Raw genomic sequence first — 24,173 nt, 5'->3', positions numbered from 1 at the left:
AAGGACAGCCAGGGTGGGCAGGCCGAAAGCAGGGGCCCAAGGGAGCACATGGATCCAGAGCATGTAGGGCTCAGCACGAAGGAGATTTCTAGAAGCATGGAACAGTCAGTGATCTGCTGTGAGGGGCAGGCAAGATGCAAACTGAAAATATCCACTAGGTTTAATTTACTTAAAAGTGTTCACACACAGGCAATCCATGTTCACTGTGGGAAAATGTGAACAGAAAGGTGGGCAGAAGCAGAAAAGCCCCACCTCCCGATGCACAGCCGCTGCTGCGGGGCCGCCACTGCTTCCCGCCCCTCTGGTGTCCATGAGATTTCTTTTTCTTGAGACAGGGTCTTCCTCTCTCACCCAGCCTGGAGGCAGTGGCGCAAACGCAGCTCACTGCAGCCTCGACCTCCCAGGCTAAAGCCATCCTCCCACCTTAGCCTCCTGAGTAGCTGGGAATAGAGGTGTGCACTACCATGCCTGGCTTTTTTGTCGACACAGGGTCTTGCTATATTGCCCAGGCTGGTCTCGAACTTCTGGGCTCAAGCAATCCACCTGCCTCAGCTTCCCAGAGTGCTGGGATGACAAGCAGGAGCCACGTGCATCTCCTTAATACACAGCACGGCCCATGCTCCTCACCCTGCCCCTCTCACATGGATGGAACAGGACTCTCAGCTTCAGTCCCCATGAATCCAAGAACCACTGGCACTGTCAGGACGGCCCATGGTTCTGGGGAATGTGGGCCCAGTTACTACTGTTCAGGGCGCTGCCAACCCCTACACCATGTAAATAACCTGTGGGACACTCCTCAGGTACCCCTCCCCGGGAATGGAGCCCCCACCGTGGAAATGACTGCCTAAGAAAGTTCCCAGACTGTTTTTGGAAAGGCTGCCCCAATAGGAAACAAGCTGCGGGCACTGGCGGGGGCAGTTCCAATGACGGGACATGTGGGCCCAGTGGAGATTCTGACTCAGGGTGACAGCACGGAGCCAAGAACAGGGCTGGTTCCAAGCAATGCTCATGGTGAACCATACAAAATGGCAGCACCTGACCTCACTGCCCCAACAGAAGAGCCTGTGCTGCCCAAGCCAGGACCCTGTCAGAGGCCTGTGCCACAGGAGCAGGTGGGCGGGACTGCGCAGTGTGGCCCTGCCTACCTTAATCATGTCGTCCATGATGTGCACATCGAAGCCTTCGCAGTCACCACAGGGGCTCCGGATCCGCCACAGGTCCTGTGAGGAAGGAGCAGCCCCGTCCATACCCGCCCGCCAGGGCGCAGGGAAGTGTGGCAGCAAGAACAAGAGGCACATCTTGCTGTTCCCTGCACACCTGAAAGAGACCCCCAAGCATGAAGGGGCTCAGAGAGAACAAAGATCCACAGCGGTTTCTGTAACAGACTGGGTTGGGCGGGAACCTGCAAGCTCTGACATGACACGTGAGTCCTCTCCTATAAGGGACAGTCAGCCAAAGCTACCAGGCTGGGGGCTGCACACTCCTGTCTGGGCCATCCTCAACACCATTTCTTCAGGAAGAAATCTGTAAGCCAGTTCTCTCCCCAGCATCATCTCCAGTTCATGAGGATGCCGGGGAAAGAAAAAGGCCCTGCCAAGAGGAATCCAGAGGACACTCAGGCCACACGGCCTTCCCTCCCTTCCTCCTGGTCACACGCATGGATCATGACATCCCCTCTTTGGCCACGAAAACCAGTATTCATGTGGAAATCTGATTAGGTAAACAAGTAACACAGGAGAAACGCCCAGAATTTGTGATGGAGCCACTCAGCTGAGAGAGAAAACCACTCTCACCAAATGAGATACGCTCTCCATCCAGGGTAAAGCTTTTCGAAATCCTTTTAACAAAACTGCCCTTCCCAAAATGACTTTGTGACTATGGTTCTGCTTTGATGAGAAAATTAAAAGGAAGCTTTTCCATTTTTTCTTGCATAAAGCAGCTGACTCTCCCATCTCAAAATGCTTTTAACAACTAAAGCCTCAGCTCTTAACGAGAGCAGAGCAGGCCACACAGCATGGCTTCTGAAACACTTAATTTGTATTTTTTAATTATTCTGATAAGCCACAATTGTAAAATGACAACACTCAGCCATTTCCATTTCGTATGTCAAATTATCGCATTTTTAAAAAGGCAAGCATCTTGAATAGAAATTCAACCCCACAGTGTGCTGACACAGAAAGAAAACACAAGCTCCAATCATCAAGGCCCAAGTTGCTCTACAGGCGCCCAAGGTTCCTGCAAGAAAACAAGGTTCCCCACTCGCCTCCTCTGCTTTTTTCTGCAACACCCCCTGCGTGGCTTACCCTGAACTCCACAACCACAGCGTGCAGCGAGGCTGCCTGGGGCATCACCACGGCGCCTGGCCCCAGGTGCTGGTCCACAGCGGTCCGCACGTACCAGAAGTAGAGGTTGTGCCACGGCAGCAGGCTGGTAGTGAAGAACGGCTCGCCCAGGAGGAGAGAGACCTGGTGAGCAGGGCGAGAAGCAGGGCCCAGGTGTCAGGAGCGTTCACAGGAACAGGGAGCAATAGGCCACTCAGTCACTCAAGTTACTCCCTCGCTCCCTCCCTCCCTCCGTCACTCACTCATTCAGTCACTCATTCCCTCCCTCCCTCCTCAGTCCCTCTCTCCCTCAGTCAAAAAGCAAGGCAGCAAGGTGCTCTGTACCTGCCCTGGAGGCTTTAAAGAATACAACCAGATATGAGTCCCCTGCTCAGGAGAGCAGAGTGGAAGAGGGAAGCAGACAAAGTGCAGCTGACCCCATGTGACAGAAAAAAGCAAGGAAGGGGGTCATGGCGGGACCCCAGAAATAAATGTGCCAGAGGGGGCTTCCAGAGTGGCATCCTGCCAACCCTCACTGGACACTTTATCTCAGGACTTACTCCATCTCCCTCCCCAGGCTCTGAACACCACAAGAGCAGGGACTGGTGGCCCAGCAGCCCCAGCAGTGGGCCAGTGCCATAACCAGATGTTCCGTGAACATTTGTGAGTAAATGAACAAATGCATGGCAAGGAGCCTGAATGGCCAAGGGAGGAGCAGCAGAGGCAAGAGTGAGGCCAGGAGACAGCAAGGTCCCCCAAGGTGAGGGTGTGGAGCTGGACAGGAGCCAGGACGGGATAAGGGGCTGGACTCATGCCGGACGCGGCAGCGGCAGGGGTGGTGGGTGTCACCAAAAGCTTTCAAGAGGGGTTCAAAATCAGAAGGAATGTGATTTAGAAGATCCTGCTGAGGACCATGAAGTGTGGAAGGGAATCTGCAGGTGCTCGGGACGCAGGCGACCTGGGAGAGTGCAGAAACAGTCCAGGCAAGAAATGGAGACTGCAGGGTGGGAGGGGTGGGAGGGGAGGAAGGGGTGGCAGAGGGTGAGGCAGCCGACCCCGGGCAGGCCCAAGCAAACAGGCACCAAAGCGGGGCCAGTCAGAGATGAGGGAGATGCAGCGGGAAATGCTGGGAGACAGAAAGGGCTGCCCTGAGTGCTTCCTGGCCTCTCCCCGACAGCATCAGGAACAAGGCAAGAACGCCCACTCCCACCACTCCAATTCAACATGACCCGGTCTACCGGTACACCACACAATGGCTTTCACAATCATCTCCTATGCCCTCATCTATGACGGAGAAAAAGGGTGACTTGTGGATGAATATTTATAGCAGCATTACTCACAACAGCCTCAAAGTAGGAGCCACCCAAATGTCCATCAGCTGATGAACAGATAAATAACATGGTCTATCCACACAATGGAATCTTATTGAGCAAGAAAGAGAAATGAGGTATTGATTCAGGCTACGACATGGATGAGCCCTGAAAACATGAAGCCATATGAGAGGCCAGCCACGAAAGACCACACACTGTCTGATTCCATTCACACGAGACGCCCAGAATGGGCAAGCTGAAGACAGAAAGGAGGAGAGTGGGTGCCCTGGGCTGGGGGACTGCAGACAAATGGTGTGTGACTGCCAATGGGTAACGAAAGCGTTCTTAAACTGATGTGGTGATGGTTACACAACCTTATGAATACACAAAAATCACTGAATCATAAGGTATGTGAATTATATCTCAATAAAACTGTTATTTTTAAAATGGGCAAAAGGCTTGAATAGACATTTCACCAAGCAAGACATAAACACACGAAACGATGCTCACCATCATCAGTCATTAGGCAAATACAAATTAAAACTATGCGGAGACATCACCGCACTCCCACTAAAATGGTTATGCTAAAACAAGCCAATGCCAAGTGCTGGTGAGGATCCAAGAACCTGGACCCTCAGACGTTATCGATGGGGATGTCAAATGGACAGCCACTTCGAACAACAGTTCAGCAGCTTCTTAAAAAGTTGACCGTAACTACCACACGACCCAGCAATCCACATCAAGGCATCTGCGTAAGAGAACTGAGGACCCATATCCTCATTAAGACCAGTGAACCCATGTTCACAGAAGCCTTATTCAAAGTGGCCAGAAACTGGACACAATCCAACCGTCGACAAGCAGGTGAATGGACAGCCACACCACGGAATGCCATGCAGCCTTAAAAAGAATGAAATGGGTGAACCTCAAAGACACGATGCTCAGTGAAAGGAGCCAGACTCGCAAGACCACACACTGTGTACCTCACTTTTCAGAAAAGCCAGAAGAGGCACACATTGGAGACACAAACCAGACCAGTGGCTGCCAGGCCTGGGGCATGAGCATGGTGACTATCAACAGGCTCCCGGGAATTTGGGAGGTAACAGAAATGTTCTCTTATCATTCCAATTTTTTTTTAGAGACAAGGTATCACTCTGTTAGCCACGCTGCAGTGCTCTGCCATAAGAATGGCTCACTGCGGCCTCCAACTCCTGGGCTCAGGCGATCCTCCCACCTCACCTTCCTGGGACTACAGGCACATGCCATCACGCTGGGTTAATTTTTCTTTCTTTCTTTCTTTTTTTTTTTTAATAGAGACAGGGTCTCCCTATGTTGTCCAGATTGGTCTTGAACTCCTGGGTCCAAGCGACCCTCCCACCTTGGCCTCCCAAAGTTCTGGGATTACAGGCATGTGCCACCATGCCTGGCCTGGAAATGTTCTAAATGAGACTGGGTGATGGTTGTTGAACTCCATACATTTACTTAAAAAATCACTGAACTGTATACTTGAAATGCATTAATTTTGTGGTATGTCAACTACATCTCAATAAAGCGGTTTTTTGTTTTGTTTTGTTTTGTTTTCAGACGGAGTCTCGCTCTGACTCCCAGGCTGGAGTGTAATGGCCGGATCTCAGCTCACTGCAAGCTCGGCCTCCTGGGTTTACGCCATTCTCCTGCCTCAGCCTCCTGAGTAGCTGGGATTACAGGCGCCCGCCACCTCGCCCGGCTAGTTTTTTTGTATTTTTTAGTAGAGACGGGGTTTCACCGGGTTAGCCAGGATGGTCTCGATCTCCTGACCTTGTGATCTACCCGTCTCAGCCTCCCAAAGTGCTGGGATTACAGGATTGAGCTACTGCGCCCGGCCTAAAGCTGTTATTTAAAAAAAAGACTGGCAGGAAAGATGAAAGATGACAGCTCTGCTTTGGATAAGTCTGGTTTGTGGGATATCCAAGGAAAGGTGACAGGATAGCAGCTGGACATTTGAATCCAAAATTGCAATGAGGGAAGGCCGGCTCTTATGGTCACTGACTCACACATGAGAAGGAACAGGATTACCAGAAAGGATGCAGTAGGGAGAAGTGGGGGACCGGGAGAGACTGCCACGGAGCAGCGCGAGGGAAGGACAGCCACGAAGGTGAGCGGAAAGAGACTTCCCCAGCACAGGAAGAAGTCCCAGGTCACAAGGACAAGCAGGTAGAGTAGATGAAGCCTGCAGGGAGACCATGGGAGTAACGACGAGGTTGCTGGCAGAAGCAGTTTCAGGGCCTGGAAGCCTGACTGCAGCAGGAAGCCATGGACAGGGAGTGAAGACAGGAGTGCGGTGGAGAGGAAAGGACACGCTCTGCTCCTAGGAAAGCTAAGAGAGAGGCTCTGTCCTGACCGGAAGGAGCAGAGATGAGGCCGAGCTAAGAGCAGTACAGCCAGGTGTGGTGGCTCATGCCTGTAATCCCAGCACTTTGGGATGCTGAGGCTGGCAGATCGCATGAGCACAGGAGTTTAAGATCAGCCTGGGCCACATGATGAAACCCTGACTCTACAAAAAATACAAAGATTAGCCGGGCATAATGGCATATGCCTATAGTCCCAGATTCTCGGGAGAGATGGGAGGATCGCTTGAGGCTGGAAGGTCAAGGCTGCAGTGAGCCAAGATCGTGACACTGCACTCCAGCCTGGGCGATAGTGCCAGACGCCGTTTTCAAAAAAAAAAAAAAAAAAAAGAGCAGTGCAACCATCTGCTCACCAGGCAGCTCCATGAAAACCTCACTACATCCTTGACAGTGGGAGCTCCTAGGAGGTAAGGTTACATGGAGGACCCACTGTGAGACCCCAAGGATGGGGTGGGGCCTGGGCTACTTCAGTGCCGTGCTGCCTACCCTAACACAGCCCAGCGCGGCCAGAAGGCTCCCGCTACTCACCTTTCTGCCCTTCAGGTCCTCACTTGTTAATAATTCCGGCCGTTTCTCTATGATGTTAATTTTATCTTCCAAGTGGTTAGCCTTGAAGATCTTAGAAAGAAAATCATAAAATTACTGTATTCATACTATTGTTTTTGTCAGGAAAAAAAATCTCTCCAAGTTGCATTCTCCGCTTTGAATTTTCTGGCAAATAGTTCTGGAGCACCACTTTTATCTGCTTTGTGGAAATTCTCTCCTTGGGGGGCATCCTATAGACCACAGATGAGATCAGGAGCAGAATGTGATGAAAGCAGAAGAAATTTCTCCCGCAGGCGCACACCAGGACTCAGTGCAGGCCTGGAGTTCTGGTGAAGGGGGTTCCCCTTTGGAGATGAAATGAAACCAGTTACTGGCCAGGGAGAGAAATGGCATCTCCCATCATGCTGTGAGCACTGGCTCCCTCAGCACGGATGTCCCAGAAACATGCCCTACACTCGGTTCTACCACAACAGTAGCTTTATGCGAAGTGAGGAGAAAAGCCTCAACTTCAGACACAAAACAACAAAGCAGAGTGCAAATGCCTGCCTCTACTTCAGTGACAGCTCCCAAGGCCTTTGGCTGCTCTCCAGGCAGCAGCCAAGACAACACAGGGGTGCAAGTGAGCTGCCACTCCTTCGTTCTCCCGGGCCAATGCCACTTCAAAGCCATCAACCCAGACCCCACAGGTCCTCTCCTATTTCAGCAACAACAATTCTCACTTACTTTTCTCAACAGTTTGTGAGAAGCTGCTGAGCTCTCGACTGTGAATACCTAAAGGGAACACCATGCTATTAGTTGTAAGATATTCACTTAACAGAGAAGAAATTAAAGATTAAAATGCGACAAGACCATCCCCAGGCAGAGGACACACCTGAATAATCCTCCCTGCACTCATTCCCTCCCTGGGGCAGCTTGAGCACCAGCTCAGCAGCCTAACGCCTGCCTGCACGCACAGGCAATAAACCCCAGCCCCTAACCCGAGCATGCTGCACCCACGACAGTGGCCCTAGCAAAGAGCCTTGATCACAGAATTGTGCACCCAGACCACACAACGCCCTAACTCACGAGCCCACCTCAGGAGGCTGACAAGGGTGCACGTCTGTACCTGCTCCACCCCCAGGTGATGGGCCAGCACGGAGAGCAGGCTGCCATCGCTGACACACAGGCACACGCTGTCTGGCTTCAGCACCTGCGGGGAATGGGCACCCTCAGCACAGGGCTTCCTCCAGTTTGCCAGAAGATTCCTGCTGGCAAGCTGTCAGAAATGCGTCCCTTCTCACCCCACTTGCCCAGACCTCAGACCATGCCCCTGTGTCCTCATGCAGTAACCACCCCCAGCCTCAAACACGCCCGCCTCGCTCACGTCTCCCCACTTGTCCCCACTGTCAGAAAAGACGCTCCTCAACCCAGCCTAGAGGCCCCGCTGAAGGCTGCCCCACGTGCAGGCCACCTCCCAGGCCATGACAACAGGCTTCTTCCCTGTCTGGTGACAGCACAGACAGCTAAGGGCCTCCAAGGCTCGAGGGTTCACAACTGACTTCCCAAAGGCAGGGATGCCTTTCTGGGTGACAGATCCCTCTGAGAGAAACTCAGGATGGCTTGGATCCTCCCCCATCCTCCAAAATGCACACATGCACACTTATTTCTGTACACACCCCCAAGGGCCTCAAGAGACCCTCCCTCTAAGCCCCATCTATAATCCCCAGGCCGAGTCCCCTGCTACAGGTAGCAAGGAGCAAAGGTTTTCAGGCAGGAGAGTCCCATGATCAGATCTACATTTTAGAAAATTGGAGAAATGTGGCAACTCATGAAAAGAGGAGAGGGGTGGCCGAATCCACTGCGACCACCCACAGTAACGACTGTGCCTGACAAGGCGAAGGCATCCAGCAGGAGCCCAGCCAGAGGCTCTCCCAGTACAGCAGAGAGTAGCCCCAGGTCTCCAGCTTTCTGCTGCAGTGCCCGCCCCAGAAGGTGCTCGCTGAAGCCATTCAGAGACAAGAGGACACAGGAAAGAAACTTAGCAAATCATAAGCAGAGTGCTGGGGCTCGTGGGACAAACTTCTTTTTCCCTTATCCCCTACAACCAGCCAAGGGGCTGGACACTTACGGTGCTCAGAGCCTGGATGTATCGATCAGTTCTGTCCTGATCATTGATCTCTCCAAACCGAGGCCGGTTCCAGAGCAGGTGAGCCTGGCAGTCGCACACGGGGCGCATCTGGTGGACTCTCTCATTCTTTTCAGGGCTAGGCCAGGAGACGAACAAACAGACGTGGGCTGTGAGCGCCTCCACAGGTCTCTAGAAGGCATGAATCTGGACACTGGTTTCCAGCTGGCATGAGAAGTTACAGCACCCGCTAATTCCAGACTTTTCCTACGCATCTGCTCTAAACAGATTCCAGCAACCCATGACAGCCTCTCCTGGGTACACACGAATGGACACTGACACATCGGTCACAAATCTTTGTTCTTATATTATTCTGTCCAGACACAAATCAACCCACTGGCGCCTCCAGAGGGTCTGTAAATGGGGAATTTACATACAAGTTTCAGAGGCTCATCCTCCACCCCAACGACGCTTGGCGTACCTGGTCCTCTGCAGGCTGTACCACACGCAGTAGTCATCGTGGTGGGCTACCAGGCAGAGCGCTGAGCCCTGCACCACAGGCTCCTCTTGTGGCAGGAAGTACACACACTGCATCCAGTGGTCCCGCCACTGAAACGGGGAACAGAGTCAGCTGTCAACATGCCGCAGCATGAGCAATGCTTCTAATCCAGGAGCCAAATGCCAGAGAACTGCCAGTTTTCAGGCGTCCACAGTGTAGACTGCAGCTGGCTATTGTGGCCAAAGAAACAAACTCTAAACTCAGAGGCCAGTGGCCCAAAAGTTTGTGGGAACCCTGCTGGCTTTAGGAAGATACAATGTGGCCAAGGGCAGCGATCTGCCAGAGTGGCTCATGGGAGGGGACAAGTGCAGGCTCCAGTCCCCACCCCATCAGAGGAGCACCAAAGCGCTCTCTTCAACACGCAGGGCTGTGCCAAATGTTTCATTTGAAGGAAAAACAACGGTTTAAACCTCGTGGTTTGAGGGGAACCTTTTCGGAATAGTCCCATGGCGCACACTCCAAAGGCTTTAACACACTCGGAATTTACAGAACAGTCAAATGCAATGCACTACACCTAACTGGATTGTAGACTGAGGAAACAAAAGCTATCAAGGACTTTTGGAGACAGAGAAATTTTATTTTGAACCATATGTTAGATGATACTATGGAACCACTGTTTTTCTTAGGTGTGATCATGTGTTTCGTTTATGTTGCAGACTGTTTTCATTCTTGGGAGATATGTGTTGAGGTATTTAAAAGTAAAGTGTCAGATGTCTGCAACTTATTTTCAAATGATTTTGCAAAAAACTCCGCGAGCGTGTGCGTGTGCATGTGTGTGTGTCTGTGTGTACTGAGAGATGCAGGGAGAGAGGCAGAAGACAAAGACAAAGCAGGTGTGGCAAACGTTAACAACTGGTAAATTTAAATTAATAAAGCGACTATGAGTGTTCATTTTCACTTATTCTGTGGATTGATAATTTTTCAAAATAAAAAGTTGGGAAAATACAAAAAGGTTTTGGCTTATTCTTTGAATTAAATTGAAGTATTTAAATAACCGAAGATTCTAAATTGTGAAACATGGTTGACAATGATCCAGAGTCAATTTTTAATAGGCTGTGCTAGTCCTTACTACAAAGCCCACATACAGGATTTTATCCTAAGAAAACCCAAACAAACAAACAAAAAAAAAAAAACAAAGAAAAGAGTTATATTCCCATAAAAATGCAAATCACAGAATTATTTATACCAGCAAAAACTGGAACCCACCCAAATGGCCAGGGCTCAGAAAGGGATATAAGCCGTCGTGCAGAACACAGACAGACATCTTAAACGCTGCTGCTGAAGGCCCGGAACAGAGATGAGCACCGACGACACCCACGCATTTGGAGAGGGACCAAAGAAAGGGAGCTATTTTGAGTGAAAGGGAGGACCATGAGTGATATTTTTATTTTATATAATGAGGTTTATTTCTCTCATAATTGTTAAGCTTCTTTTTGAAAAAGGAAGAACTGTCCTAAAAAGTAGATGCCAGCTGGATGCGGTGGCTCATGCCTGTAAATCCAACACTCTGGGAGGCCAAGACTGGCGAATCGCTTGAGGCCAGGCGTATGGGACCAGCCTGGGTAACATACCGGTGACCCCCATTTCTACAAAAAACACAAAATTAGCCAGGCATGGTGGCACATGCCTGTAGTCCCAGTTACTCAGGAGGCTGAGGTGGGAGGATCGCTTGTGCCCAGGAGTTCACAGCTGCAGTGAGCTAAGAGGTGCCACTACAATCCAACCTGAGCAATAGAGCAAGACCCTGTCTCTAACGAACAAAAACAGGAGATGCCTGGCTCAACTCTGATGAGACAACTGCCTGCTCATTCTGTTACCTTCAGGAACTAAGAAAAACTTTGCCCTGTGGGACTCCAAGAGCACAGGTAAGGAACGTACCCACCCGCCTGGTCTTGAATTTAACAAAAAGGCAGGGAATGACATTCCCACACACTTAAGATGCCTACTTGAACATAAAAACTAGAAAATGAAAATCTGACCAGATATGTTCTGGAAAAATAAACAGTAACAGGAATAATACAGGTTCTTTTACACCTTTTATTCATTCCCACACTATGCAAATGTATGTGAAGAAGACAGGAGAACCCTTTCCCAACCCCTCCTAGGCTCCCATGGCACTGCCCTGTCATCATGTCCTTCCCATGTTCCCACCACAGGGACCTCCTGGGTCCTAACGCCGAGCGCCTGGTGACAGAACCCACTGTGCCAAGGTGGGACAGGCTAAGTATACTTAGGATCAAAGCAGTTTGATGAATTCATGAGGAAGATTCATTAGCAGCTTTCAAATTTCCAATCCCAAAGTCAACGCTGGTAGAGAAACGACACAAGACCCACAGTCAAGAGACCAGGGGCAGGACCCGCTCTACTGCTCCCGGACACAAGGTCCTGCTCTAATCCCTGGAGCCTGCTGAGTCCCGGGCTGGCTACGGTTGTGGTTACCTGGTTTGTCTACTAAGAGGATTCAAGGAGAAAAAATACATAGTAGTGTTCTGAAGATATGCAAATTAAAAGTACTAACTTTTTTTTTTTTTGAGACGGAGTTTCGCTCTTGTTGCCCAGGCTGGAGTGCAATGGTGCAGTTTCGGCTTACTGCAACCTCCACCTCCCGGGTTCAAGCAATTCTCCTGCCTCAGCCTCCCAAGTAGCTGGGATTATAGGTGCCTGTCACCATGCCCAACTAATTTTTTTGTATTTTTAGTACAGACGGGGTTTCACCATGTTGGCCAGGCTGGTCTTGAACTCCTGACCTCAGATGATCCACCCACCTTGGCCTCCCAAAGTGCTGGGATTACAGGAGCAAGCCACCGGCCAAAAGTCCTAACATTTTAACACTATTCTTACGCTAATTCTGCAACACAGTCTTAGGAAGAATGTGGTGCAGTGCCAATCTCAACTCTGTGGGTGAATTCAGAGTGACACACACATACAGCCTGCAGAGGGAAGCTGGCACGCCCTAGCTGGACACACACCCACCCGGGGCCAGGCACCTGGAAGGTGGAGGGGAGACAAAGAAGCTCACATACTTCTAAAGCTCACATACTTCTTAGTCTCACATGCTGCTGTCGGTAAGGGTACGCTGATTGACAGCAATCCCCCAGCAGTCATGACCCTTCGGCCTACACAGTAATTCTGGGAATGGGGTAGGGGAAGCTGCTAAAGCCTTCCAGGAAGTCAATGTTGTGGCCACCTAGAACCAGCAGGTGGGCATTTAAAACAAAGACAGTGGTTAAGGCCAGGCAGGCTGGACCATGAACAAAGGATGGTGCCTAAGGCGCTCCTGGGTAGAGACAGGTTCTATTTCTTGGCCCTGAAACCAAAACTGCCTTTGCAAAAAACAGTGAGAGAATTATGACAGTGAAAGAGATCTCAACTAACCAACCCCATCTCGCTTTAACGTCCAAACTGCCCTTAATCATTCCTGGGTCTGGGCCAAGCGAACTTTGGGAGACATTTGGTTAATAGTTTATTTTTTATTCGTCTCACTCTGCCACCCAGGTATGAGTGCAGTGGCATGATCTCAGCTCACTTCAACCTCCCATTTCATGGGTTCAAGCAATTCTCCTCCCTCAGCCTCCTGAGTAGCTGGGATTATAGCCACGCACAACCACATCTGGCTAATTTTTGTATTTTTAGTAGAAGTGGGGTTTCTCCATGTTGGTCAGGATGGTCTCGAACTCCTGACATCAAATGATCCACCCACCTGGGCCTCCCAAAGTGTTGGGATTACAGGCGTCAGCCACCGAGCCCAGTCGATTAATACTTTAAATGATAACCGCCCTTCCCCAAAATTAAACTAAAACTTAATGAAAGATCATCAGGTTACGAGGAGGAGAGGAGGTTGAATTCTGCTAGGGTGAAGCCATTATTAGGTCACAAGATCTGCAACCTTCCCTGACTCCTCCTGCAGATACCACCACCCTTGTAGACCCTAAGATTGACCCTTTGAAATGTCTTTTTGGGTTTTTACATTTCTGTCTGATGACTCCACCCAGAAGTGGACTCCCTGGCCTTCCAAACTGTCCTTGAAAAACCCTAGCCTGGGCCGGGTGCGGTGGCTTACACCTGTAATCCCAGGACCTTGGGAGGCTAGGGGGGCGGATCACCTGAGGTCAGGAGTTTGAGACCAGCCTGGCCAACATGGAGAAACCCCATCTCTACTAAAAATACAAAATTAGGCAGGCGTGGTGGCGCATGCCTGTAATCCCAGCTACTTGGAAGGCTGAGGCAGGAGAATTGCTTGAACCCAGGAGGTGGAGGTTGCAGTGAGCTGAGATCGCGCCACTGCACTCCAGCCTGGGCAACAAGAACGAAACTCCGTCTCAAAACAAACAAAAAACTCAGCCTGTGAATTTTCAGGGAGACTGATTTGAGTAATAACTGTCTTCCATGTGGTGTGGCTGGCTTCATGTCAGTTAAACTCTTTATTGCAAAGCCATGGTGTCAGTGAATTGGTTTTGTCTAACGGTGGGTGGGAAGAACCCATCAGGCAATGACGACAAATCTTTCCCACTTTCTTCTCCTTTGAGTGTGAGAGGGAGGGAGGGAGGGTGGATGGGGGTGTAAATAACACAAGCACATAACAGAAAATTCAAAAGATATACAAGGACGCATAGTGAAAAATATGTTTCCTTTCTACCCCTAACCTCCAGTCCCCATTCCCAGATGCAGTCAGTTTTACCAATTTCTGGGAATTCTTCCAAAGATATCCTTATATGTACACCAGACAACTATCCACTCATAAACACACATATTCCTAATTTTACCAACACCAGTGCTACCACACGACACACCATTCTGCACCTTTATTTTTGTGTCAGGTAATAATCGACCCTGAAGCTTGTCCCACATCAGTGCACAGAGAGCTACCTCACCCACTGAAAGGATAACGGACTTGATCCCTGCTAGTGGCCTTTAGGTTGGCCTTTTTCTACTAAACCAGGGCTGGACACAACTATTCTGTGCAGATGCAAATCCAGCCACAGCCCCACGTGTGGAAGCAGCATTGCTTTCTACCTGAGACATTCTGACGACTGGCTTTCCTGCTTTTTCCCTGAGCTTCACCAACAGTGTGCTTGCAAACTGTTTCAACTTTATTCACTAATAGGTGAAAATGATATATCATTGCAGTTGAAAGTTGCATTTCTCTTTTTTTTTTTTTTAGAGACAGGGTCTCATCTTATTGCCCAGGCTGGAGTGCAGTAATGCAATCACGACTCACTGCAGCCTTGACTTTCTGGGTTCAAGCAATCCTCCTGTCTCAGTCTCCTGAGAGGCTGGGAGCACAGGTGCTGTGAACAGCTAATACTGCATTTCTCTTATTATGAGAGAGAGTGGGCAACTATCGCTGTCATCTCTATTTCCTTTTCTGTCTTTCATGTCCTCTGCCTACTTTCTATCGGGGTGGAGAAAGTAGATTTCGAGGCCACAGAAGGTGAGGCCGTAGTTCTCTATTCCAAGCTGATGGGAGACCCCTGGGATTACTCGGGGGCTGAGCGGTGGTATCTAAGGAGAGCTGCATCATAATGAGGGGGAGAGGACAGCCAACTTCTCTGTTGCCCACTGTGTCCATGGGTGCTGACCATGAGCTCACCCTGGAAAGGCTACCTCACTACAGCTAGCCTTTGCTTGCGTTTTAAAAACTTTTGTCTTTGATTCTGACACAGTCCTCCTGTCTCTAAATTCTCATGGGTCTAAGGTCCAACTGCTACTTTCCCATGAACAGCAGTGGACAAGTTTCCTGACAGGGCACATGCTCGGCTGCTCTTACCTGCATCTCCTCTGGGTCTGAGTGTGCCCAGAAGGGGGCCGTGGTGCACCTGATCTTCCCCTCAGGGTCCATTTCAATGTCCCACCACGAGAGAACCACCTGAGCTCGGCCAGATGTCAGAGGTTCAAATTGTCTGCTATGGCAGGCTGCTGAGCTACTGACTTGCTTGCTGAAGTCTATGCTGAGGAATAATATTCAAGAATGTAAGCAGAGTTTAACCTCACACACTCCCATTTTTTAAGCTTTTACAGTGACCTCAGCGGCAATGACATTTGGCTGCAAAGACTCTTGCCTTCGAGGCAGGTGACAGCAGCTAGGTTTCCTTCCCACGCAAAAAGAACTTCCTAAGACCCAACTTCCATCAAATGTCTTAAAGTGCCATCACCTATGGTGGCTCCTTGGTACCTGAACATGGGCAGCACATCGCTGAGGACTGTAAAGTCGGCTGGTGACACCTGGTTCAGCTGAATGTCACAGACAGAGGGTGCGCCAGGGCAGTTCTCCAGGTCCACAGGAGGGACGATGACCTGCTCTCCGAGGCTGGTCTGCACGTGGATGGGAAACAGCTTGTTCCACGACCACATCCTCCTGGACTCCACCAGCTGTGCATAGACGGTAGCTCTGTGGGGCACTGCCTCACAATTTTCCTAAGTTTGTATTAAAAACAAAACCAAACAAAAATCAGGTGCTCAGACCCACAGTAATTCCCATTGATCAAAAGAGGTTTATTCCTTAACATGAGGTTGGTTCAGTAATGCCCAAAACCTTATACTATTAGAATAGTGAACTGTTTTCAGCCCCATGCCCTTGGAAAAGGGAAAAAAAAAAAGGTACTAGATTTCAAAAAGAATACACACTGTGCCTAAAATGACTTATGTCAGCTAAGTTCCTGGCTACCTGGCATTCTTAAATGCTTTAAGTCCTGCTGCTGGCCAGTGATCCTGGCTCTGGGCTCAGCATCCCTTCAGTGCCGCTCTTGCCCAGCACCAAAACAAGAGCCTCCTTGTGGCAAAGCCCTACGGACCATGGTGCCCACTCAGCTGCCCAGCCTTCTGGCGCCACTGGGCATTGCTGCGCACTCAGCCCCCACGGCTGCGGCTCCGGCTCCTTGTCCAGCTTTCCTCCTAGCTCATGCATCCACTCCACATCCTCCATGCACCAGGCAACAGGGATCCGACAAGAGCACACTCACAGCTGCTACCCACGTGGCTTTCACCGCATGATACCACTAGCCTCTTGGACCAAATGATTCTCTGCTGTGGGGGATGCTCCGGACATGGTAAAAGGTTAGCAGCACAAATGGCCTCCCCGCAAGGCGTCTCCCAACCTTGGTCTGGTAGAGAAATGCCACTCTAACTGGACTCGCTCCCGCCTCCTTCCCCAGGCTGTGCTTCCTTTGCCCCACCTCACAAGGGGACTCCCTGGTCCGGACCTTCTCCCTCCACACTCTCCAGTGACCTCAACCACCCCCTCTTCACTGACTAAATCCATGCATCTCGGCCTCTTGGGCCTCTCTACTTGGCTGACCTTTAGAGAGCTCAAACTGTCTAAACCAGAAGAATCGCCCTCACCACTTTCCAACCTTCCCAAGGCTACCCCTCTTCCTGTGCTCTGAGGTGCCCAAACCCTGGCATCAATACCTCTACATCTAAGGGACCACCAACTCCTGGGACCACCCATCAGGCCCTTGGCTGAGGCCCACTGCACCACAGCGTCTGGAAGGCTCCACAGCCTTTTAACCCACCCGCAACCTCCAGCCCTATACCCCAACTGCCCTGCACATGTCTGCCTGCATAAATCTGCTATCAATCCTCTGCTTCAAATCCTCCTACGACGCCACCCCACCTTCTAGATGACAGCTACCCTCTGGGCATGGCCCCCAAGCCCCGCTCCATCTAGCCCCTGCCCAGCTCTCTAACCTCAGTTGCTAAGCCCATCTCTCCTGCCTCCCACACAGCACAAAATCCAAAGCAGGCTCTGGAGCCACACCAATTCAGTCTCACGTCTAGCGCATGCTACTCTCCTCTACCAGAAATATTCCATCTGCCAGGCCAACACCTGATCACTTCTCAGGATTGACAGCTCAAGCATCGCCTTCCTGAGAATATTTGCTGAACTGAACTGAATTTGAAAATAGTTTCTGGCTTTTCAACTCTAACCTATTAAGCTTTGGCATTCAAGGGACATGAAAGTCACAAGTGAGGAGAACCACAGCTCCCCAGGAATAGAGGGGTGTCCCAGGTGCATGAGAGGTGCTGAGGGCTTGGACTGTGTGGAGCACGGTGCATGAGTGAGTGCTGTGTGAGCTGGCTGGGACCAGACACGTCTGAGGGAGCCCTCTGTCCACTACCTCCGCGAGATGCCTGTGTGCGTGCTCATAGGAGGGCAGCGCCCCCTCCCCGATCAGCTCTGTGTCAAACAACTCTGTGACCAGGATGTTGGCACGGCACGGCATGTCACCCTCTGAAAAACATAAGAAAACAGAGTCAGACGTAAGCAACAGACTAGGAAAAATATTTACAGCAAATATGGGAAAAATAAGTGGTTAAGGGGTCATCACACTAAAAGCACATACACATGCTGAGGTATTCAGAAGCGTCAGGATGTCTGCGACTGATTTGCCAATGGTTCAGCAAAGAAAAAAAAAATCCATATGTAAAATGTATGACAAAATGCTAACTGCTGAATCTAGGGTAAGGGATCATGGGTATTTACTGTACCGCTCTTTCAACTATTCTGTATGTTTAATATTGGGAGGGAGACCTGGAAAAAATGATAAGAAAACTATAAATACCCAATGGATTGCTTGAGCTCACGAGTTTGCAATCAGCCTGGGCAACATGACGAAACCCCATTTCCACAAAAGATACAAAAATTGGCCAGGTGCGGTGGCTCACACCTGTAATCCTAGCACTTTGGGAGGCCAAGGCACGAGGATCACTTGAGGCCAGGAGTTCAAGACCAGCTTGGCCATCATGGCGAAACTCCATCTCTACCCAAAATACAAAAATTAGCCAGGTGTGGTGGCACATGCCACCCCAGCTACCCAGGAGGCTAAGGCATAAGAATCACTTGAACCTGGGAGGCAGAGGTTGCAGTGAGCCAAGATCGTGCCACTGTACTTCAGCCTGGGTGACAGAGTGAGACTCTGTCTCAAAGAAAAAAAGAAAAAAATACACAAAAAGAAACCAGGTAAAAATATAAACATACAATTCAAAACAGAAATCAAACATATGGAAATTTTTTCATCCCTATTAGCAATTAGAGAGATACAAATTAACAAACTATTAACCACTAAATTAGAAAAATTATTTGAAAAGCAAAAACCAAATGCTGGTACTTCAAATACTTTTAGGTTGCAGGGAGATGGAGGGAAAGCCAAAGCAAGACAGCAAGGTTCTTTGATGATCTTCCAGCTACTGTGTGTACAGCTCTGGCAGCCAAAATTGAGATCCATGACTTAGAATCCCCAGATCACTATGGTAAATCCCCTTAATGAACTTAGCACCTTGTCACCAAACAATCTCTTAAATAACAGTTGTTTTAGGACAGTAGGATTTTAGAGGAGGGTAGGATTTGGGAGGGTTCTTCTGTTAACTGTTTTCTAAATCTCAGTAACGTACTGCTACTTCTACAATTATAATTTTTAATGAGCCAAGAGCCAAAACAGACTTTGGAAGGGGCTATTCATCAGGGAGAATTAACTGTAAACACTTTTAATGCCTCATGAATTATAATCTGACAAAGCCCACTCATCTCCCCTGAACAGAGCACAAGTCTCACAGATGACACAAGAAAAAGAGAAACATGAAAGCAGCTGACGGGGGCCAGGCACGGTGGCTCCCGCCTGTAATCCCAGCACTTTGGGAGGTCGAGATGGGCAGATCACCTGAGGTCAGAAGTTTGAAACCAGCCTGGCCAACATGTTGAAACGCTGTCTCTACTAAAAATACAAAAATTAACCAGGCATAGTGATGGGTGCCTATAATCCTAGCTACTTGAGAGGCTGAGGCAGGAGAATCACTTCAACCCGGGAGGCAGAGGTTGCGGTAAGCAGAGATCGCACCATTGCACTCTAATCTCGGCCAAAGTGAGACTCCATTTCAAAAAAAAAAAGAAATGAGCTGATAGAAAAGCACAACAGAGACAGTGTGAACCTCGAGCTCGAGCTCGAGGCTGGAGCCTGGCCTGGATCTCACTTCCTATCCCTGAGCCCTAGTTCTGACCATCAGTTGCCTCATCAGTAAAGTGGGTGAATGGGCTGTCTCATGTGGTGGTGGTTGGGATGATGAAGATTAAAAAAAACACGCACACTTCCTATGAAGCTCACCTGTGCTCCATGACAGTATCAGTGGACGAGCTTAAGAAAAAACTTCTGTCTTCTGCCACAGAGACCACCCTCCCGAGTAGCCCTGCCCATCCTCTCTGATGTCAAGCCAAACTCCAACTGGAATACACCGTCCAAAACTCATCCAACCCACCCCACCTAACACACCTGCTCCTCCCTCCAGGGGTTCTGCCTCAATGAGTCACACAGTCCAGGAACCTAGGCATCATTTACTAGCTCCAGGACAGCAGGACCGCTGACTGCCTGTCCACTACTGTACCCCAGTGCCCACAACAAGGTCTAGTGCCCCGTAAGTGAACACACACTAGATAAATTCTTGATTTCTGTCACCCTACAACCCACTGATCACCTACTCTGCCAATTTTATCTCCTAAATGTTTAAACCAATTATATAACTTAAAATGCTTTACAGTCCAAATTGCTTCATTAAAATAAAAATCAAGACCAAGGCACAGTGACTCACACCCATAATTCCAGCAGTTTGAGAGGCCAAGGTGGGCGGATCACTTGAGGCCAGGAGTTCGATACCAGCCTGGCCAATGTGGTGAAACCTTGTCTCTACTAAAAATACAAAAATTAGCCAGGTGTGGCAGCACGTGCCTGTAGTCCCAGTTACTCAGGAGGCTGAGGCATGAGAATTGCCTGAACCCAGGAGGCAGAAGCTGTACTGAGCTGAGACTGCCCCACCACACTCCATCTTGGGCAATACAGTGAGACTGTCTCAAGAAGCAGGCAGCCACCCCAGGAGCTTCCTAAGCCCTTACCAAATGAACGAAACAGACGGATGAACACACGCTGCTTCCTGGGTTGGCTCTCCGCAAGCCTCAGCACGTAATCCAGCTCTGGGGAACAGGACACTTCAGATGCCACTTTTAAAAAGGGCTGAGAGCAGAACCTTGGAAAGCACACATTTGGAGCAGAAAGAAAGCAACACAGGAGAACCAAGATGAAGAGATGTCACTAAGGTCCAGGGAGAGTTTCAAGAAGGAAGGAATGGCAGAAGTACCAAAGCCACAGTGATTAGAGAGGAAAAGCAGAGGAAAGGCCACCCAACCTGGCAATGAGGAAGTCACTTATCACGCTACAGGATCGGAAACAAAGTCGCATTTACAAGGGATTATGGATGAAGCACGACTGACGATCTACTCACTTAACAAAAATAACTGAACTCCTTTACATGACAGGCCCTCAGCAAATAACAGAATGGAATAGTTAATACAACCCACGCAGTGCATGACCTCAGGATGCCTCAGCTGGGTGGGGTACAGACATTAAATACATAACTACATAATGATTTAATGACTGCAGTGGTAAGTGTTATGAAGAAAAAGTATTAAGAAATTGGCCAGGCGTGGTGGTCCACGCCTGTAATCCCAGCATTTTGGGAGGCTGAAGCAGGCGGATTGCTTGAGGTCAGGAGTTCAAGACCAGCCTGGCCAACACAGTGAAACCCCATCTCTACTAAAAATACAAAACTTAGCCGGGTGGTGGTGCATGCCTGTAATATCAGCTACCTAGGAGGCTGAGGTGGAAGGATCACTTGAATCCAGGAGGTGGAGGTTGCAGTGAGCCAAGGTCATGCCACTGTACTCCAGCCTGGGCAACAGAGCCACTCCCTCTAAAAAAAAAAAAAAATTTTTTTTTTTTAAAATAAGAAATCATATGTGGGGTCTGGCCTAAGCTGAGGTGCGTGTGAACAATGCTGCCTGGAGGCAGAGTCAGCACACTGCACGGCCAACCTTGCCATCAAAATGGATGGATTTTCAAGAATAAACGATCTCGGCAGATGCAGTGGCTCCCATCTGTAATCCCAGCACTTTGGGAGGCCGAGGCAGGAGGACTGCTCAAAGCCTGGCGCTCAAGACCAACCTGGGCAACAAAGCGAGACCTAGTTTTTCTTTTCTTTTTTTTGAGACAGAGTTTTGCTCTTGTTGCCCAGGCTGGAGTGCCATAGCGCAATCTCGGCTTACTGCAACCTTTGCCTCCCAGATTCAAGCAATTCTCCGGCCTCAGCCTCCCAAGTAGCTGGGATTACAGGCAAGCGCCACCACGCCTGGCTAATTTTGTATTTTTAGTAGAGACAGGGTTTCTCCATGTTGGTCAGGCTGGTTGCGAACTCCCAACCTCAGGTGATCTGCCTGCCTTGGCCTCCCAAAGTGCTGGGATTACAGGCATGAGCCACCACACCCAGCTACAGACTTAGTTTCTAATAAAAATTTTAAAAAAACAAAAAAAACTAGTTGGGTGTAGTGGCGTCTGCCTGCGGTCCCAGCTACTCAGGAGGCTGAGGCAGGAGGATCACTTGAGCCCAGGAAGTCGAGGCTGCAGTGAACTGTGTTCACAGCACCACACTCCAGCCTAGGCAACAAAGTGAGATTGTCTCAAAAAAATATAAATCAATCTCCACTCTTGCCATAGTGGAGTAAGGGGGATCAAGGTTACCCTCCTGCTGTTATCAACTAGAAAACTGGACAAAATGTAAGAAACAAGTGTTTTCAGATGTTGAGCAAGAGGCAACACAGTTTGCTCCCTAAGAAGGGAAACAAACCAAGTAACCCTTACCCTGCTCTGGCTATCAGCCAGGAGACCCTTTCCAGACCACAGTACAGGGTAAGAGGTCACGCAGAGCACAGCAGTCTTGCTGAGTTAAACAGACAGGAAATAAGTTCAGGGAATGGAAGCAGCTGGAACTTGCCAGGCAGAGAATCAGAGAGGAAGTTACACAGAAAAAAAGCCTTCAGAATGCTGCACAGGGGTCCTCTAGGGTCTGTGTTAATACATTCACACACACAGAGGGTAACACTCTGTAAAGCCGAGCAAAGGGTGCATGAGCGATAACAATCTCCAGAACTCTCAGAGGCCTGGGAAACATTCAAGTTCTGATCAGTCAGACAATGGAATCCCTGCTGAACACCTAGGAGCTCTCAGGAGACACCCCAGAAAGGTTGCAGTAACTGTCTGGCTAAATAGCCTTAGAGCAGTGGTTCTCAACAGGTGATAATTTTACACACTCGAGACCAAGGAAGACATGTGGCAATCTGGAGACATCTTTGGTTGGCAAGAATGGTGGGAGGAGGGAGTGCTACTGACATCCACTGGAAAGAGGCCAGGGATGCCGCAAACAACCTACAATGCGAAGGACAGGGTCCACAACAAAGAATTATCAAAATGTCACTTAGTTGGAGAATGCCAAAATGTCACAACGCTATTGTTGAAAAGGCCTAACTTAAAGCTACTCTAACCCTGCCCCAAAGAAAGCTTAAACAAGCCCTGAAAGGATCAATCTGAACTGCAAGTAACCCAACTGCATGCCAAAGTTTAAAAAGCAAAAATAAAGTCTAGCACTCAACAATGGGGAAATCCCAATAGCCACAGCATCCAAACAAAAATGATTAGACATGTGAAGAAGGAAAATGTGACCCAGAACAGGGATAAAAATGAGTCAAGAGAACAAACCCAGAAAAAACAAAGATGGTGGGAACAGAAGATAAGATGTTCGAAAAGCTAAAATAAATGTGCTTACAGGAAACTATGAACATGAGAAAAAATGGAAGTTATGAAAAATAATCAAGTGGTTAACTTTCAGAGATAAAAAATACAGTATCAAAAATGAGACCAGGCACAGCAGCTCACACCTGTAATCCTAGGACTTTGGAAGGTGGGAGAATTGCTTGAGCCCAGGAGTTTGAGACCAGCTTAGACAACAAACTGAGATCCCATCTCTACCAAAAAAAATTTTTTTAGGCTAGCCAGGCATGGTGGCATGAGCCTGTGGTCCCAGCTACACAGGAGGCTGAAGCAGGAGGACTGCTTGAGCCCAGGAGGTCAAGGCTGCAATGAGCTGTGCTCACACCTCTGCACTCCAGCCTGGGGGACAGGTCAAGACCCTGTCTCCAAAAAAAAAAAAAAAAAGAAAAAAAGAAAAAGAGAAATGAAGAGTTTACTAGATATACTTAACATTAACAGCATATTAGACACTGCAAAAAAAAGATCAGTGAATCTAAAGACCCATCCAAGAAATCCCTGTCCATCAACAGGTGGAGGGATAAACAAGCTATGGTTCATCTAATAGAGTGCTGCTCGGTAATACAAAAGAACGAAACCCCAAGACACGAACGGTGTGGAAGAGCCTTATCAGCATCACGCTATATAAAAGAGAACACACACACAAGAGTCCACACTTCTATGATTCCACTTCCTTGAAATCCTAGAGAAGCAAATCTAATCTACAATGAAGAAGTCTATGAGTGGATGCCTAGGACCAGGATATGGGGGGACTGACTAGAAAGGGTCATGAAGAATCTCTTTGAGCACGATGAAGATATTCTATTACCTTAATCATGGTGGTGGTGGTTACAAGTGTGTTTATATTTGTCGAAACTCATCAAACTAATGAAAATGGATATTCATTTAATGTAAATCATACTTCAATAATGTTGATTGTAAATGGAATGACTTGTAAACTTGTTTGTATGTTTTAAAGATAAAAAAGGCCGGGCGAGGTGGTTCACATCTGTAATCCCAGCACTTTCAGAGGCCAAGGCAGGCAGGTCACCTGAGGTCGGGAGTTCGAGACTAGCCTGGCCAACATGGTGAAACCTCGTCTCCACTAAAAATACAAAAATTAGCTGGGCATGGTGGTATATCCCAGCTACTCGGGAGGCTGAGGCAGGAGAATCGCCTGAACATGGGAGGCAGAGGTTGTAGTGAGCTGAGATCCTGCCATTGTACTCCAGCCTGGACAACAAGAGTGAGACTCTGTCTCAAATAAATACATAAGATAGTATCTACTTCTTTTGTACATGTTTCAGATTCTCCATTTAAAAAAAAAAAA

The 24,173-nt window shown here is 49.0% G+C and overlaps 1 protein-coding gene across 4 annotated transcripts in view; it reads right to left on the bottom strand.

The window, feature by feature from the left end:
* Positions 1-24,173, bottom strand: part of PRMT7 (protein arginine methyltransferase 7) — a 46,714-nt gene that overhangs the window by 3,527 nt on the left and 19,014 nt on the right. For all 4 annotated transcript variants that reach the window (XM_038007976.2, XM_007993852.3, XM_007993853.3 and 1 more), the window contains 10 exons: positions 17,342-17,454; positions 15,397-15,638; positions 14,992-15,172; positions 9,147-9,274; positions 8,669-8,804; positions 7,667-7,750; positions 7,285-7,332; positions 6,544-6,633; positions 2,304-2,465; positions 1,146-1,220 (listed from right to left, as the gene is read on the bottom strand). In XM_038007976.2, coding sequence (XP_037863904.1) covers positions 1,146-1,220; positions 2,304-2,465; positions 6,544-6,633; positions 7,285-7,332; positions 7,667-7,750; positions 8,669-8,804; positions 9,147-9,274; positions 14,992-15,172; positions 15,397-15,638; positions 17,342-17,454 — 1,259 coding nt within the window. The remainder of the gene's footprint in view (positions 1-1,145; positions 1,221-2,303; positions 2,466-6,543; positions 6,634-7,284; positions 7,333-7,666; positions 7,751-8,668; positions 8,805-9,146; positions 9,275-14,991; positions 15,173-15,396; positions 15,639-17,341; positions 17,455-24,173) is intronic.

This window comes from Chlorocebus sabaeus, chromosome 5 (genome assembly GCF_047675955.1).
Source record: "Chlorocebus sabaeus isolate Y175 chromosome 5, mChlSab1.0.hap1, whole genome shotgun sequence".
NCBI classification, from domain to species: Eukaryota; Metazoa; Chordata; class Mammalia; order Primates; family Cercopithecidae; genus Chlorocebus; species Chlorocebus sabaeus.
The sequence above is the reverse complement of the archived record's forward strand: the minus strand, read 5'-3'. Positions and strand labels throughout refer to the sequence as shown.